Source organism: Jatropha curcas, chromosome 11 (assembly GCF_041381405.1).
Source record: "Jatropha curcas cultivar XTBG-Jc1 chromosome 11, XTBG_Jcur_1.0, whole genome shotgun sequence".
NCBI classification, from domain to species: domain Eukaryota; kingdom Viridiplantae; phylum Streptophyta; class Magnoliopsida; order Malpighiales; family Euphorbiaceae; genus Jatropha; species Jatropha curcas.
The window spans coordinates 6,117,090-6,134,264 of record NC_143161.1 but is presented as its reverse complement, the minus strand read 5'-3'; the positions used below and the strand labels follow the sequence as shown (position 1 = coordinate 6,134,264).

At 33.1% G+C, this 17,175-nt stretch overlaps 4 protein-coding genes across 5 annotated transcripts; 1 reads left to right on the top strand and 3 right to left on the bottom strand.

Moving 5' to 3' along the window:
• Positions 1-186: 186 nt before the first annotated feature.
• On the bottom strand, positions 187-1,880 carry LOC105632717 (large ribosomal subunit protein uL6). The gene is made up of 3 exons (XM_012215158.4): positions 1,258-1,880; positions 610-732; positions 187-452 (listed from the first exon to the last, which is right to left on the bottom strand). The coding sequence occupies exons 1-3, from the start codon at positions 1,630-1,632 to the stop codon at positions 366-368; spliced, it is 585 nt and encodes a 194-aa protein (XP_012070548.1). The 5' UTR covers positions 1,633-1,880; the 3' UTR covers positions 187-365.
• Positions 1,881-2,527: 647 nt separating this feature from the next.
• LOC105632708 (large ribosomal subunit protein uL6) lies at positions 2,528-4,175 on the bottom strand. Its single transcript, XM_012215152.4, has 3 exons — positions 3,731-4,175; positions 2,964-3,086; positions 2,528-2,801 (listed from the first exon to the last, which is right to left on the bottom strand). The coding sequence occupies exons 1-3, from the start codon at positions 4,103-4,105 to the stop codon at positions 2,715-2,717; spliced, it is 585 nt and encodes a 194-aa protein (XP_012070542.1). The 5' UTR covers positions 4,106-4,175; the 3' UTR covers positions 2,528-2,714.
• Positions 4,176-4,298: 123 nt separating this feature from the next.
• Positions 4,299-8,501, top strand: LOC105632682 (S-adenosyl-L-methionine-dependent methyltransferases superfamily protein). Of its 2 annotated transcripts, none has more exons than XM_012215134.4 (15): positions 4,299-4,600; positions 4,699-4,813; positions 4,925-5,036; positions 5,155-5,199; positions 5,293-5,360; positions 5,478-5,532; positions 5,647-5,726; positions 5,810-5,893; positions 6,290-6,403; positions 6,591-6,709; positions 6,804-6,921; positions 7,120-7,253; positions 7,371-7,521; positions 7,599-7,678; positions 8,090-8,501. In XM_012215134.4, exons 1-15 carry the CDS (start codon positions 4,422-4,424, stop codon positions 8,172-8,174), a joined length of 1,539 nt encoding a protein of 512 aa, XP_012070524.1. In that variant the 5' UTR covers positions 4,299-4,421; the 3' UTR covers positions 8,175-8,501. The 2 variants fall into 2 exon arrangements, with proteins under 2 accessions (XP_012070524.1, XP_012070519.1); XM_012215129.4 differs by having other exon boundaries at positions 4,302-4,600; positions 7,368-7,521.
• CLC-B (chloride channel B) lies at positions 8,381-11,742 on the bottom strand. The gene is made up of 6 exons (XM_012215144.4): positions 11,463-11,742; positions 11,170-11,370; positions 10,901-11,078; positions 9,969-10,501; positions 8,732-9,881; positions 8,381-8,646 (listed from the first exon to the last, which is right to left on the bottom strand). The coding sequence occupies exons 1-6, from the start codon at positions 11,657-11,659 to the stop codon at positions 8,539-8,541; spliced, it is 2,367 nt and encodes a 788-aa protein (XP_012070534.1). The 5' UTR covers positions 11,660-11,742; the 3' UTR covers positions 8,381-8,538.
• Between the last annotated feature and the right edge of the window lie 5,433 nt (positions 11,743-17,175).

Here is a 17,175-nt window from a genome sequence, read left to right as displayed (position 1 = left end):
ACAACATAAAAGAATTAGACAACATTTTAATCTGAAGCCACAGCAAGAATAAGATCAATTTCCTACTCCCTGTTGAGTGTTGTCAACATAAAAGAATTAGACAACATTTTTCTCTCAAGCCATATACCAAGAATAATTCCCACAATTCGACTTTTAAATGCATAGAGGTGGCAGGCAAAACAGAAATTAAAAGAGCAATACAACATTTAAGAATATAAGAGATGCCAAATATCCAAAAATTTATAATCCAGTGATTCCTATGAAACAACCAAAAATATATCTCCATGTTCGGGTTAAAAGCAGAGACAACAAAAACTATTAACCCCTCAATATGGAAACAACAGAGATAAGTATAAATGCTGCTCTTATTCTTCTCCAACTACCGTGCCCTTCTCACTGACATAGATGCCGTCCAGGAACTTCCGGATATCTTTGTTCTTAACATGACATTTCTGGCATAAAGTTAATAGAAGTGGGTAAGAGTCATTCAAATAGACAGAATTCCTTTTGTGACATTATGCATTGATTGAGAATGGACACAAAGTATATATATTAACAAATTTTATGAAAACAATGAACATGCGAAAAATGCTTGAGGGAGAAAGATACCTGGTTTATGAGGGCAGCAGAACGCGAAACAAGTTCAATGTCATTGCCATCCAATATCAACTCATCCTTAACCTTTTCTGATCGAACAACAGTTACACCCTCCAGCATGTCAACTTTCCTTACCTGATACAATCAAATACAATAACATAATCCAAAATCAAATCAACCATACGAAGATAGCAATAGAATGAGCACTATATTTCTATTAGACAGTGTGTTTCTATTTGCAATTCTATTAGCTTAGAGTTTGGCATAAACAAAATTAATTTGGAACTCTAAACTTTTAATTCTATGGAATTCGTTAAACTTCAGTTGAATTCCAACAAAGTTGATACAATTGTAAACGAACTTCAAAATTAACATCTGATAAAGCTAATAATAGATTCTAAGTATACGCTAGTACAGCTCTATTATACATTCGAAATGACTTATCCATCAAATTCAAACATGAAAAGACATTGACAAATGAATTAAATACATGAAATTCATTTGTAATTAAATTAATCGCTTCGTCATCTATACCAAACACTCGGTAAATGCCAATCTGAATATTCAGATATCTCATTATAGTGCATAGAATGTTGCATTCAACCATTTTTAAAAAATCCAACTTTATTAATACCCAGAAAATGAAAAGACAAATAATACCTTCTTCTCGCCAAGGAAGTTACGGATCTCAATAGCATTGTTGGAACTGGTAATGGAGGCGTTGATGGGGAAGTGAGCATAAACAAAACGCATCTTGTAGCGATATCCCTTAGTGACACCGGTGATCAAATTCTCAACGTGGCTAAGGGCGGTGCGGATGGCGGCGCTGGTCTTCCTAGAGCCAAACCAAGCTTCGATCTTGAGCTTTCTTTTTCCAGTTGCCTCATCTCTGATGAGCTGAAAATCGAGATTTAAATGCTTGAAGTTACGGGTAAGCTTGCCTCTAGGACCTTCAACCTCTATAATCTTGGCATTAACTTTGATCTTAACCCCATCGGGTATGTACATCGTCTCCGATGACAATATAGTCTTCATGCTGTATAATCCGAGTGTCTGCTCAACTGACGCGCCAAATGTTTAGAGACAGCACAGCAAAACCCTACTGCTTTGTTATCCTTTTATAGTAGTGACTAGAGAGGGCTTTCTCTTTTAACTAAACGGTGTCGTTTATCCACCTTAAAGGGCCTAGACCAAACTACGATTTAGGTTAACGTCATACGGTTCGGGCAACGTTATGTCGTTTAGTTTTTTAATTTTTAAGCAAGCGTAGCGTCTAAGACTGCCACTTCATTCACCGGCGATTCCAATGTCTCCCAGCCTCCTCTCCTACCGCCCACCCTTCACCCAACTTATCACCTGCAACGTGTCTTCCGGCGGCGTACGGCCTCCACATCCTACACTTCCTCCGCCGCCACCTGCGCTAGTTAACCTCAACACAAGCACCGTACCAGCACATAAGCGCGCCCTGCGGTGCCCTCAATTCCAATCGTAAAGTTCTCGACCACAAACGCTTCTTAGTGCCTTGTTAGTGCCAAATTTTGCCGAACTCCAATAGTAAAATTTTAGCCTCCACATCCTACTCTTTTCCCATTATTTGTTGAGCCAAGGCACGTTACTGTTAGTGCCAAAATTTTCTAGTCTTTTTGTTACACTCCAACTTGAATATTCATTGAATAAGATAACAGTTCTTCCATTAATCTCTTGCGCTTATATTTATTTTACTTTAGCTTGACACGTTTTGGCAGATATCAAGCGAACTATGTTTCTGCCCAGCAGCAATAATATATAAAGGTTATGAGATAAACTTCTTGCTTAATCATTTCATCGATAAGATAAACCTCATAAATCACAAAATTTCAGTCTCGAGCCACAACGAGAATAGAACAATTTCCCAGATTTCAAATTTTGGATGTATGAAGGCAATGGCAAATAAAAAGGAAATTTAAAGCCATCATATAAGAGCAAACGAGGTGCCAAATATCCAAAAAATTTAAAATCCAAGAATTCCAAAAAAAAAACCAAAAAGATGTCCTCTCATATTCAGGTTAAAAGCAGATGAAACAAAAACTATTAACCCCTCTATATAGAAATAACAGAGAAAGGTAGAATTGCTGCTCTCATTCTTCTCCAACTACAGTGCCCTTCTCACTGACATAGATGCCGTCAAGGAATTTCCTGATATCTTTTTTCTTAACATGACATTTCTGGCAAAAAATTAATAAAAGGTGTAAGAATCATTCAAATAGACTGTAGATAGAGATGCTTTTTGTGCCACTGTGCACGATTGCCCATGGACACAACAGACGTATATTGACAAATTTTATCAAAATAACAAAAATGCAGCATATGGTTGAGGAGAAAGATACCTGGTTTATGAGGGCAGCAGAACGCGAAACAAGTTCAATATCATTTCCATCCAATATCAACTCATCCTTAACCTTTTCCGATCGAACAACACTAACACCCTCAAGCATGTCAACTTTCCTGACCTGATGCAACCAAATAGAAGGTGTGTTTATGCAATATAAATATATTCAGACTTCTACTAAATTAATTTGGAACTCTAAACTCCGAATTGTATGGAATTGGTGAAACTTTAGTTAAATTCCAACAAAGTTTATAAAATTGGAAAGTGAGTTCCAAACTCAAACAAGGGTACAAGCTGATAAAGCTAATAAATTCAGAGCATGTGCTAGTAAGTTTACATTAAATTCAAATGTGAAAATGCACTCACAAATGAACTAAATACATGAAATTCATTCTAACTAAAATGAATCCATCTCCATCCCTAGTCCCAAGCACTAAGGAAAATGCCAATCTAAATAATCACTTGTCTCACAATATTGCAACAACAACAGACAAGACTTAGTCCCAAGTAGTTGGGGTGTTTCAAACATCCGCTCTAATCAAAGTAATATCAATGCGAATGAAAGTATTAGTATGAAAAAATTTTGAGATAATTTTTGTCAAATTTTTGAAGGAAAATTTAAAATCATTCGATATATCGACAAAATAATCATTTGATCCAAATAATTTGTTTACAGCATTGCAAAATTCAAAACATAAGCACTCAACCACTAAACAAAAAATATAACCATTAATAATACCCAGAAAATGAAAAGACAAATAATACCTTCTTCTCGCCAAGGAAGTTACGGATCTCAATAGCAGTGTTGGAGTTGGTAATGGAGGCGTTGATGGGGAAGTGAGCATAGACAAAACGCATCTTGTAGCGATATCCCTTAGTGACACCGGTGATCAAATTCTCAACGTGGCTAAGGGCGGTACGGATGGCGGCGCTGGTCTTCCTGGACCCAAACCAAGCTTCGATCTTGAGCTTTCTTTTTCCAGTTGCCTCATCTTTGATGAGCTGAAAATCCAGATTCAAGTGCTTGAAGTTACGGGTAAGCTTGCCTCTAGGACCTTCAACCTCTATAATCTTGGCATTAACTTTGATCTTAACCCCATCGGGTATGTCCATCGTCTCCGACGACAATATCGTCTTCATTCTGTACAATCTGAGTGTCTGCTCAACTGACGCCCCAAATGTTTAGCAGCAGCGCAGAAGAAACCCTAGGGTTTTGTTATGCTTATATAGTAGTGAGGGCTTTCTCTTTTAACTAAACGGTGGCGTTTATGAACCTGAAAGGGCCTAAACCAAAACCACAATTTGGGTTAACGGCATACGGTTCGGGTAACGTCAATTCGTGTAGATTTTTTTTTATTTTTTTTATTTTGCAGGTATAAGATATTATCTATGCCCGCCCGCCAACAAGCAAGCGCAGCGTCTAAGACTGCCACTTCATTCACCGGCGATTCCACGAATGTCTCCCTGCTTCCTCTCCTACCGCGCACCCTTCTCTCAACTTATCACCTGCAGCGTGTCTTCCGGCGTACGGCCTCCACATTCTACTCTTCCTCCGCCACCACCTGCGCTAGTTAACCTCAACACAACCACCGTTCCAGCACAGAAGTGCGCCCTCCAGTGCTCTCACTTCGAATCGTAAATTTCTCGACCATAAACACTTCTCTCTCATTTCAAACTTTCAATTCTCTATTCTATGCATAGGATGAGTTGTTTATTTCGTTTTTATTATTCAGGTGCTCTGGGTGCACGCAAGAGTTTAATCTCCAACGTCCGATTATAGTTGATGAGGCTGATGAGTTTTTTAGGAGTGTTGGAATTTCGGACTTCACTTTTGATAGCTCTAGATTGGTATTCGCTTGAAGTATTTCTTCTTTAATTTTTGTTTAAATTGTCCTCAAGTGGATTTTACTTTTACTGGTTTTGTTAAAGGGTTTTAATTTCTATGCTTCATCTTTGCAGTGGGGATGGAGATGTCGCGCAAAATTGGCTGTTCGTGGTTCCTCAATGAACCCTCTAATTGGGCTTTACCAGGAAGGCACTCATAATGCGGTTGACATTCCCCATTGTAAAGGTCCATACAGCAATTTTGTCCCTTTTTAAGTTGCAACCAAATTACTGTCAAATCTTAGTCTGTTTAGATGATTGTATTTAAGGGTTTTTATTTTCTTATTGATTTCTGATTTTTGCAGCTCACCACCCAACTATTAATGTTGCTGTTGAATTACTTAGACGAGGTGCATTTTATATAAATGTACTACTTTTTGTATAGAACTTATTTGATTTGAAGTGGGTGTTTAGTTTTTGGATTTGAATTGTAATTCTTTTAGGTATTACTGAATTGAATGTTGAGCCATATGATGAAGATCAGGGAACAGGTGATTTAAGATATGTTCAGGTGATTAATGCAATTTTGAATGTTGAGATAAGATGGAGAATTAGTTGAGTCTGTCTATCAATCCTTGATCCTAGAATCTTATTGCTGTCTGTTTGTGAAATGATGTCTATCTTGCAGATGGCTGTGACAACTTACAATACCGCACTTCCTGCATCCGAAAGATACAAAAATGGTTGCTTTCTTAGCCTATGATATTATTTCTGCATTGCTTTTCAAGATATTTGTTTTTGATCTGTTTGACATTGCCATAACCAAATAATCAACTTTCTTGAATCTTTTATTACAGGTAAAGTACAAGTTGCTTTAGTTTGGAATTCAAGAAATGAGAACTCATCTAATTTTGGCAAACTAAATGCCTTGGCTAATGTGAGCTCAAAGTGTCTCTATTATAGTTTCATCACAGTTCTTCAATTTATATAACATATTTGATTGCATATTATGTTTTACAGTACTTGTGGAGAAATGGTGGACCAAGGAATGATGTCCGTGTCATTCATTCTGTATGGGCTAACTTTCAGACATCAACTAACAATGTAAGTTAAGAGTTAAGAGTTCTTTTATGGATTAATAGAATATAATAACTTTGGCAGCAGCTTTTTTGAAAGAGAAATGCTTATTGATTCAAAAAATATTGATAAAGTATCTAGTATCAATTTCTGTATTTCAGATTGTGAGGAGCCAGTTATAAAAGGTTTTGGCTACAATAATAGTACAATTAAAATAACCATTTTTTCTTCATGAAAAATTCTTCAAATTTTAGGATTCTCTGGTTGGGAGAACAAGCTGTAATGTGAAATTTGCAACAATGCTAGGTTTAGCAGATCTTTGGAATGGTTGAGTTATCCTGTTGAAGAATAGACAAGAAATTGTTATCTCTTACTTGTAAAGCCTTCTTTATGTGACACTTAGAATGTCTTGCAATGATGCAGATTATTTTTGGGAATAGGTGGAGACATCTTTTAGGAGACCAAGACTTCTGGGAACATGTTGGAGGAATTGATATATCCTTGGCTCCATCCAGTTTTGGACAAGCAAATACACGGGTAAAACAAATATCTAATTGGACAAACTCTTTTTTTTTTTATTTTGTTTGAGATTGCTTGTATTACAAACATAATTGCTCTTTTACATCAATAGAAATGTGAATGGGAAATCGTATCTTCTTCTCTTCCTCATGCACCCCTTCGCACGTCAAAGTTTTTTATATCCTTAACCAGGGTTCTCTTGCAGGCTTTTGATACTTTGCTGCGAAAGTTACAAAAATATGTTCCTTATGGAGCATCTGTTGCTGATTTGTATGCAGGCGCTGGTGTGATTGGGTTATCACTGGCTGCCACTAGAAGATGCAGGCAAGATTTATTGTTATGATAAACTCTGTAGGGTTGCATTTTTGTGTTTGAAATTATGGAAATTTAATTGTAGTATTGGAATTATTGCTTTTAGATCTGTTAAATGCATTGAGGTTAACAAAGAGTCAAAAATATCTTTTGAGAAGACAGTCGAACGCCTTCCAAACTCTGTGGATAGCAACATCAGCTGGCATCATGCTGACACTTCAGCTGTAAGTGATTGACTTCCTAATTTTTAGTTTTACGATAATATATGTGATAGGCTTTACTTCAGAATGCTACATGTAGAAATTCTAGCAAGTGTTCTTCGTCAGTGTTGCTATTGAAGAAGAGGAGGAGAGAGCTTCTAATATTGCTCTCAGTCAAGTAATCTTAAACAAATTATATGATTTTATTCTCATGTTGAATAGGAACCTCTTTCTTGGCTGATGGGCTCAGAAGTAGTTGTTGTTGATCCTCCAAGAAAAGGTCTTGACTCATCTGTTGTTGATGCATTGCGGGCTATATCATCAATGGAACGTAAAGCTAAGTCATTATCTGAAAGGTGGGACTGTCTATCTTACATTTTCTAGTTGTTAATACCTTGAAACTCAGGGGTGATCCACTGTGCAGCTCTTTATACTTGTTGGTTATTAATTTACTGTGTTGTAAATTTCAGTAGTCACTCAAAGGTGAAAGATGAAAAAAGGCCATGGATTTTACGTGCTAGGGAAGCATCGGTTGAAATCAAAGGCAAAGAAACTTTGAAGGATCCTCAATCACTACCTCAAACACTTATTTATATAAGCTGTGGATGGGAAAGCTTCAAAGAGGTAATGAAATAGGAGTGTCTACTATATAATGCTTTGATTAATGTTCTCAACCTAATTATGCAGCTATTATCTAACAGGATTGCAAGTCATTGTTGTCTAGTAAGGAATGGCGTTTGGAAAAGGCTCATGGTTTTAATTTCTTTCCTGGAACCCAGAGGTAATTTTTTCCTTTTACTTTTGTGATAAGGATGCTGAATTTATTTCCTATTCAGTTTACTTTATATTTTGTTCAATTGCATGTACCTTGCTATTACTTGTTGACTGCTTTCCCTACATCTGTTTGAGCAATTGGTTTGAACTGTTGCAAATTCTAGGAAATTAAATTTCAGGCCCATTAACCGTATAAAATTATGAACCAAAGAAGCTTTGAATAAAATTTGCAGCTGCAGGACATCCATAACCATTACAAAGGCAGAAATGATTATATTTGTTTCTGGTAGGGTAGTGTAGGGTAGATCTCATATGTGCATAAAGTTTGATGCCATGACTAGATTGGATATGTCTTAAATTTATTTAATTTTTTTTTAATGATTTGTGATTAGAAAGTGATTCTGTGTTATGATTGCAGCATTGAGATTCTGGCTGTATTCAAGAGGGGCCAAGGAGCAAGCCCTAAGAAGAAGAAATCAGGCAAAAAGAAGAAACGCTTATAAGGATCATCGAGTCATTCATGCAACACAGTTTCTTCCATGATCCCCTGAAGGAATCAGGCTATAAATTGCACATGAGAAGATGAAATGAAACCCAAAAATGGAAACCAGTGTAATGAGGAATGTACGAGAGATGGGTACAAACAGAAAATTTATCGTAGGCATTCTGTTGTGTTCTCTTATTGTGTAAGGAAAATGAGATGCACAAGTGTACAAATGAATAGCATTTTATATTAATCATGTATCTCAACAATCTTCTGTAGAATTTGAAAAAGAATGAAAAACTAATGCAAAAGCGAAAGGAAAAGTGAAAATTGTTGCTCCGAGCAAGCTGCTATTGTGATTTACTTAAAAAGCCATGGGAAATTCAGTTGTGTTTTTCTCTGCTCTTGGTTCTGGCCAAATGAGGAAATGCTGTCAAGATGTTGTAAGCCATTAAATCCTGCCTAGTCAAGATTCCGACAACCGGTGGTACCTACAAAATCAAAGACACCATTGGGTCAGGGTATGCCCTTAAATTCTGTCGAGAAATTAAATGCTGAAAAGAAAAAAAATTTTACCCCAGCTGCTTGGTATTTGGGAACAATGAGCAAGTGGCGTAGCCCCACTTGCCGGAAAAGCACCATAGCTTTTGCCACTGACATACTCTCCACGACCGTGTAAGGTGTTGTATTAGTGAGAGGATGCAAATCAACAAACATTTCCATTTCTGCCCTTGTAACTGGCACTTCTTCAATCTTCCCTTCCCTCTCAGCCAAATCAACCCAACTAAACTTCTCTCTTGCTTCCCACTCCTCTGTTCTTCTTTTCTCATGCAAGAACCATTTTTTCTTAATGACTTGCACAAGGTGAGCTCTTAGGATCAGTCCATGCAATTCCGTTGCTCCGGCAGCCAATCCCACTGGTGGCACCACTCCGTCGTCCACAACAGGAAATGCATTGTGTGTAGTGTTTTTAAGCACATCAACAATCCGTGACACTTTTTCCACTCCACAAAGAGTAACAACCGGCGGTTTGGCATCAGCTAGCTCGCCAACAGTCAGATTTCTCATCCATGGCTCAGGATTGGCATCCAAGAAAGGTAAACCCTTGAGATGCAATATAATATCATATATGCTTGGATTGAAACTGTCTCCTACTGTTTTAGCTATTAAAAGTACTAGCATTGTTATAGGAAGTAATAAGAGGTTATTAGTAAGTTCAAGAAAAATAACACAAAGTGACACAGTCATCCTCATTGATCCAGCCATCAGTGAGGCTGCACCAAGAACTGCATACAGCCCTTGATCAATATTGGTATAGGATCCCATGGCAACACCGAGCAGGCGACCATAAGCTGCACCCATAAGGATAATAGGTAGAAAAAGACCTGAAGGTACAGCAATGCCAAAGGTAAATAGTCCTAAGACACAATAAAGTACAAAGAAAATGAGAAGGGAAAGAGGCTGAAATTCTGTAGGAGTGTTGGAAGAGAAGATGTTTCGAACTGCATCATCGTTTGTTGTAAGAAGTAGAGTTGCAAGGTCATTGTAATAGCCTGACGGACAGTTGAATTGTTTGAAATTGCCGGTTCGATCATTAGTAGGGCATAACTCTGTTACAGAAGGATCACAAGGTTGGCATTTGGCAAGAAATGGGAGACCATATGCGCAAATTGAGGTAAAAAGTGAAACTACTAAACTCAGTAGTAGCTTATGCATTCTTCCTTTCCTGCAATGAAACAAGAACTGCGTTAATCAGAAATGAATTTCATTACACTAAAATGCCTCAAAACAAATGCCAATCAGATTTGCTTACTGATTAATGAGATTGTAGAGTCTAAGGACCTTGTGAAGAACGTGGTTATAGAGGCTACCCAGAATTCCACCAATTATGCCAATTACAACAACTGGGATAATATCCATGGGACGGTATCTAACAGTAACATCACTCACATCGAACATGATTAATCCTCCTCTACCAAAAAGTCCACATTTTCCAGAATTGCAGATTTCTATAAAAGCTCTTAATACTACAACAACTACTGCTGTACTAAAGAAAGTTCTCCAAAGAAGTGCACTCCTCCACCATGTTGCTACCTCTTCAAGAGAAAACAGAACACCGCCTACTGGGGCGCGGAAGGCTGCACAAACACCTGAAGAAGCACCACAGGTGATAATGTCGCGGCGATCCCTGTCGTTGTTGAAGTAGCGAAGCCAACGCCATTTCAAACGGTAGTTATCAGGTCCTCCTTGCCCTAATAAGGAAGCAATGCAGCTTCCAATGTGCACTAAAGGTCCTTCCTTTCCTAAATCTAAGCCTGCAGAGACTGCTCCAATGCTTCCAAATATCTAAAACAAAAGCAAGTTATAAGATTTCTCGCTACTTAGATTAGATGATCCCCAATCTCAACACCAAAAAACTTTTGGATTTGACTAGATTTTGTTTCTTGATTTTTCCATTTTTTTTAAGAATTTGGCTCAGATCAAAAGTTCAAACTCACAAGCCAAAACGCCATTTAAAGGATAATGAAAAAGCAATATGGGGAAAAAAAAAAGAAAAAGAAAAACATTTATAGATCTGATCTGAACTCACTAAAAACAGAGTTGCTCTGTTATTAAGGATTCACTTCCAGAAAACTACTATCAAACACCTTCAAAAAAAAAAAAAAATTGTCTTTCCTGATTTTGAAAATATGATTGCAAACCAGAATTAAGTTTGATAAGAGAAAGTTACATTAAAAAACAAACCTTGACGATCAATGTTGTAGCACCAAACATGTTAGGAGTGTCAATTCCATTAAGATAAGCTTTAATTTCAGGTATACCAGGGCCAGCAGCTGTAGGTGCAAAACACACACACAAAATAGAGGCAAAGGCTGTTAAAACAAGATTAGCCCCAGTAAAATAGGCCAACCCTGTTAAATACCTGTAGATCATGACAAAAACCAATCCGTTGTCAAGATTGGGAAAAAGAAAAAAGAAGAAGAAGTGATAAAAAACGTAAGGTTATTAAGGACCTTTCATTTTCAATGAAATGAACAACAGCTAAAAGCTTGTAACCAGCAATGTTTTCTACTGCAAGATTGATTAGAGTGGCAATTAAGCCAGTAAGCAGACCAACTAGAAATGCCAAAGTCCATTTTAAGAATATATACTGTAAAACTTGAATTTGGGATCTGCTTCTCCAATCATGCTTGAAAAGATCGTTCTCATTGATCCTGCAACCAATCAATCAAACAGTCAAACCCACATCACAATTTTATTTCTTCAAAAGATAATTATAAAAAGGTTACTAATTTAAGTTAATTACTCATAATCTAAGCTCTCTATATGAGAAACTTTAGCTCCAACCAAGGCTAATGGATTAGAAGATAATGTTCTGTTTCTCTTGAGGAGTGGTTGTTGAAGAGTATTGCTTTCTGGGTCTCTTTCATCTTCACCGGCTTCCGTGTTGTGAGATTGTACTGTTGCTTGTTCTTCAGCTAATTGGGTTGAAGTTTCCTCCATTATTGGAACTGCAAAAGTTGCAGAGGCAGAGCTTTATTTTCCTTGTTAGAAATGGAGAATTTCTATTGCTAGAACTTTTATGTCATGAGAGGCTTTTATATACTTAATATTAAACACTAGTCCCGTCTCATGATTTTGTCATGCTAGGCCCTACTACATGCATAATTGCATGAAATACCCTCTCATATAAATCTTCTTCACATGATGACTTTATATAGAAGTGATCCCATGCATAAATTTATCCATATACTCTTTGCTCCCCATTCGGCAAAAAATTTGTTTCATCATTAAAATTTTAATTTAAATAGTTGGATACTTTTAAAATAATTTTATTGAATGCTCAAATTTTTTAAATTAGATTAATTAAATATTTATTAAATAGTCGAAAAATGCAGAAATATTGTTCTAAAGAGTATACTAATCGCACATCAAGTTAATAATTTGCATATAAAAATAAAAATCCTAAAAATTATTATGCTAGTATGAAGACTAATATTACAACAATTTTTAATTTAGAGAGAGTAAATTATCATAAGATTTGAAGTACCATGAGATTTCTCATATCAAATAAATGAGTAAATTTATATATTTAACGAGGATAGAGGGAAAAATCTTTTGTTTCATGGAAACCAATCCTTTTACAATAATATAAATGGGTCCATTTTAATTTTAGCAAGTTTGGGAAAAAATACATAAATTAACTCGTGAGTGTTTTTACTTCAACTTTGTAACATTCTTAATTTTGACTTTCACTCATCAAACATTTCAATTTATGAAACTACATTTATTGAACACTTAAATTTTTAAAATTATTTTATTGAATTACTTAAACTTGCAAAATTAAATCAATTAAGTACTCATTAAAAAGTTGAAATTTATGAAACCTTGTAATACTATTAACTTTTACTTTGACCCATCAAATATTTCATCTTATGAAACTATATTCATTGAACACTTAAATTTTTAAAATTATTTTATTGAACATTTTAATTTGCAAAATCAGATCAATTAAGTACTCACAAAAAAGTTGAAATTTATAAAAATTATTGTTTCAAAAGTCATGCTAACTATATATCAAGTCGATATTTTACAGATAAAAACTAAAAATCTCAAAAATTATTGATATTAGTATTAAAACATGTGTAATATTATCAAAATTTATAAATTCAAATACACGATAGGTCATCCCTAAAATTTAAAGTACCACAAAATTAAAATCGTAAAATTCACATATCAATTTATATATGCAGCTGTAAGTTTAGTGATTACTCATTGAACTTTGTTATCATATACACCAGATGTGACATGTGATTGGACTAATATTCTAAGGTTAGCATGTGTGACATGTAAATCTTAATATCCTTCTTTTCCAAGAAACAAGAAATATGCATCAAAGCAATAATTAATGGTAATGATTTTTTTTGTTTTAACATGAGATGAAAGAATAATTCTTACATTATTATTATATACTAAGCCGCGTGTGCGGTTACCGTTGCCATAAAAGTAATTTTACAAAATATAATCCTTTTATTTTTCTTAATTACATTTCTATCCAAAGATATTTTCCTTTTTAAATTCTTTTATTATTCTTTAATTACATTCTTACAATAATAATATTTTTCTCACTTAAATCTTATATTGTTCTTTGATTACATTTATGTCCAACATTATTTCCTACTTAAATATTTTATTATTCTTTAGTTACATTCTTGCTATAATTTTAAATTTTGTTATCCATTTAAACTTTATTAAATTATTTTTTTAATTTATATAAGTAAAACTTAATATGAGTTTTCCATAGCATTTCTTAAATCCATAATTATAAATGCGTTGAATAGTTAATTTTGTAATGTACAAAATTGATGTACCATTGATTTGAATATAAAAAATTATTAATGGTTAACTTTTTTTTTTTGTTAATTTGATTTTTTTCCATAATTTTTCATTTTTTTTTAGACCCAACTAATCAATAAATTTCATGTATCTTCTATCAATGTGCATTTATAATCTACAGTTATCCTTCAAATACTAATTATTAAATGTTAATAATAATTTTTTCAAGCAAATTAAAAATTAATATTTCAGACTTATATAAAGCTTTACTAATACCATTTTAGAACGATAATTTTTATTTTTATTAGTTCAATCAATAAAATAATAATATTTGAAATCTTATTTAAACACAAAATAATAATATCTACATAAATTTAATTTTTTTTGTCTAAATCGACTCAAATTAAAATTTCAAAAATAAAAGAAATTAATAAAAATTAAATTTTGATTTTATTTATATAAATTGTTCATTCTCATTTCATTATATATCTAATAGATTCACGTTAAAAGATTTTTTTTTTCTTTTGTGTAAATTCATATTAAAAGACTTTAATTGAAATACTAAATGGATAAAATATTAATTTTTACTCAAAATAATGAATCGTAAAATTAGAATGAATAAGTTATTTAAACCTAATAGATTCAATATTAATTTTAATCTTTTCTACATATTTAGACGTATATATCACTTAATATACATGTAAAATAAAATAAGTTCTTTAATATCTATAGTATTTCATGTATTTATTTTCAATTAAATTATGAATATAAATTATATTTAATAATTATTTAAATTATAAATTGATGATGAAATTAATTTTATTAATAATTCATTTACTTGGTATTCTTATTTTTAAAATTATTATAGGTCGACAATAAAATTGTATTGTTAAAAAAATTATAATAAAATTATGTCAACTAAAGTAAAAACACACATAAAATGGATTTGTAACTTTATTTGGTTAAAATACATATTTTGTGGCAACAAATATTTTGAAAAAATAGCATTACCAAGCTGTATAAATTCTATTATGACTTCTTATATAATTCTGCGTGCATAATAATGCATATAAATTCATAATATTGTCTATAAATTGAATTATTATGTATGAAGTTAACAAATGGACTTATAGTACATAACATTATACAATACTATATTTCATTATATTATAATATAATTTTAAAATTACATTTATAAAAGTATAATTTATGATAATTATTCGCGCATATAATCGTATGAAACTAATGTGTAAGACTAAAAGTGTATAAAAATGAAATTTTGGAGAAAAATATTTTTATCATTCGAAGAGGATATAATCTTTTCAAAGAAATTTATTTGGCATGTCTTGTGACATGATAATTCTTTTTTTCCTTTTTAAACTATTTATTGCTCTTGACATCAATGAGAAGACTAACCAGATCATTTTCTCTAAGATCTTAAGATCATTAGGTTAGAATATAGTGCATTTTAACCAATAGACTAAGCTATAGGTGATACCTCCTATTATTTTTTTTTTTTTTAAACACCGGAATTTAAAGTCCACTAACCTGGCTAATCTGAATTTGCGCCAAGTAAATCCATAAAGGATAGCAAACCGCTTCCTCCCAAGTGTTTAAAGGGACTCTATACTCGAGCTCCAACTGAAAATCTCTAATTAAAATAAAATGATTCGTATTATCTCATCTTACATCAGGGTGACACCTCCTATTATTTATTTTCACCAACAAGTCTTAAGATGACACAATCGTGATCAAGATTATGTTTATTATATCATTTTAAATTCCATTTTAAGTTTATAATGAATAGATAACATTATAAAATTTTCTTTTAGTACTTTGGATACATTTTTCCCATACCTTTGGAAGTTACATATTGATTGACTTCAACTAATTAACAATTTTTGCTTGAAAAAGAAATCCACAATGTGAAGTTAGATAATTAATCATGATATTCACATGATCAACCTTTTTTCAAAACATGACACGCTATTCCTGCCACCAAACACTCCCTTTTATTTAATTTATCTTTTCATCTTTTTGGTACAATTTTCAAATTTCGAGTTGTGAAGTTTGAAATTTCTTTCTCTTGCAATTTATTTTAAACATTTTTGTATTCTAAAAGCTAAATAAAATAATATTTGTGTCAATGCAAGTTGCACATGAAGCCACCCATGTCTTCCAATATCACTTGAAAAAATATTTGTTCTTTGATGAGAAAGAGACTCCACTAAATTATAAACAACAAGACTACTTGCAATTTTATTCTAATAGGTTTATTTAGTTTATAGACTCACTATTTGGCATCTTGTTATTAACTCTCCTGTGTCCTTAATATGTCTGAAGGACAACATTTTTCTATACTCCTATAGTCAATCATTGATGTTATTTATGTTTTGAAAATTAATTGCATAGGCCGAGTCCATGGTAAACGCTTATGGACCAAACTAATGATAAAAAGAATTCTTTAAAAAGTGTTTCGATTTTATCCTTTTTTTTTTCAGTGTATAGTCAGAAATACTCTCATTTTTATAAGAAACATTATTTTCACTGGTTTAATCCATGAGCGAGGCCATTGACCCGGTTTAGGTAAAATTTTCCCTTACTTTTTTCATCAACTTTTACCTTTTCATTTTTTTAATATTTCTTTTAAAATTATCGGTATTAATTAATTTCTTAAAATTTATTATTATCATAATTTTCGATAATTTCTTAAAATCTGTTTTGTCATCTCCCTTTCTCACATTTTTAATGGCAGATTAATGAAGAAAATTATTGACTTTAAAATAATTAAATGAGATAAATAGCCATTTCATTAAATGAAAAAATATTTTATTATAATTTAATTGCTTTAATTATCATATGGAAATCTTGAATGATAAATAAAATTTGAAAATTAATTGATTTACCTCAATATAAATTTATAATATAATGTTTAATAGATTGGTTTTTATGTAAGGTTAATCAAACATTTTATTTAATTTAAAAAATTTACCAATTGGCCTATTGCCTGTTTGACAGATAAGCACCAACTTATGTCCATTGTTCACTTGACACGTGCAGAGATCTTGATGGACAGAGTGTAAGAATCAACGTTTAGGGATAAAGCGACCCTCGAGGGATTGAAAGGCCGCTTTTATCTATTCGTTCATTAAATATAATATTGAGTAATATTTTAATAAAAAACAAAAAGTAAGTAATTATTCATATAATGCAGAAATGAATTGAGTGAGGAGGATCAATCATGAACAGGGGTCCAAAATACAATCAAAATGGGACCCGTTTCCATGTCATAGAATTACAGGATGTGACATGTGCAGGGTCACGTGGCAGACATCTAATGGACATATAATGTCCATCTGTTACATCTAGTCTGTGTTTATTGATTGGTCGATGTTCCTCGTTTCGGCTAAGCAACGTGGACGATTCATAACCATTGATTTCAATTCCTATCCGTTGAACAGTTATGATCGTGGAATTTATAATATTTATAATTGAATTTTAAATAAAAAAAACGGGATTGTTGTGAAATTGAGGACGCAACTAATCAGCAGTACACTTTCGGGACGACACAGTGTGGGGTTCATAAATGCTGGATGATTTAAGGTATGGATATTATTTTTAAAAAAGATAATTACAAAAATTTTATTTTGATCATGTGATCATCCAATGTGAGTGTTGGTTGG

Coding starts and splice junctions, on each gene's coding strand:
- CLC-B (XM_012215144.4), bottom strand. CDS start 11,659: ATGGAGGAAACTTCAACCCAATTAGCTGAAGAACAAGCAACAGTACAA. Junction 10,502..10,900: donor CTACAACATTGATCGTCAAG/GTTTGTTTTTTA, acceptor CTTTTGTTTTAG/ATATTTGGAAGCATTGGAGC. Junction 9,882..9,968: donor CTCTACAATCTCATTAATCA/GTAAGCAAATCT, acceptor GTTTCATTGCAG/GAAAGGAAGAATGCATAAGC.
- LOC105632682 (XM_012215129.4), top strand. CDS start 4,422: ATGTCTCCCTGCTTCCTCTCCTACCGCGCACCCTTCTCTCAACTTATC. Junction 5,361..5,477: donor GTGATTTAAGATATGTTCAG/GTGATTAATGCA, acceptor TCTATCTTGCAG/ATGGCTGTGACAACTTACAA. Junction 7,254..7,367: donor GCTAAGTCATTATCTGAAAG/GTGGGACTGTCT, acceptor TGTAAATTTCAG/TAGTCACTCAAAGGTGAAAG.
- LOC105632708 (XM_012215152.4), bottom strand. CDS start 4,105: ATGAAGACGATATTGTCGTCGGAGACGATGGACATACCCGATGGGGTT. Junction 3,087..3,730: donor ACTTCCTTGGCGAGAAGAAG/GTATTATTTGTC, acceptor TGGTTGCATCAG/GTCAGGAAAGTTGACATGCT. Junction 2,802..2,963: donor CTGCTGCCCTCATAAACCAG/GTATCTTTCTCC, acceptor ATTTTTTGCCAG/AAATGTCATGTTAAGAAAAA.
- LOC105632717 (XM_012215158.4), bottom strand. CDS start 1,632: ATGAAGACTATATTGTCATCGGAGACGATGTACATACCCGATGGGGTT. Junction 733..1,257: donor ACTTCCTTGGCGAGAAGAAG/GTATTATTTGTC, acceptor TGATTGTATCAG/GTAAGGAAAGTTGACATGCT. Junction 453..609: donor CTGCTGCCCTCATAAACCAG/GTATCTTTCTCC, acceptor ACTTTATGCCAG/AAATGTCATGTTAAGAACAA.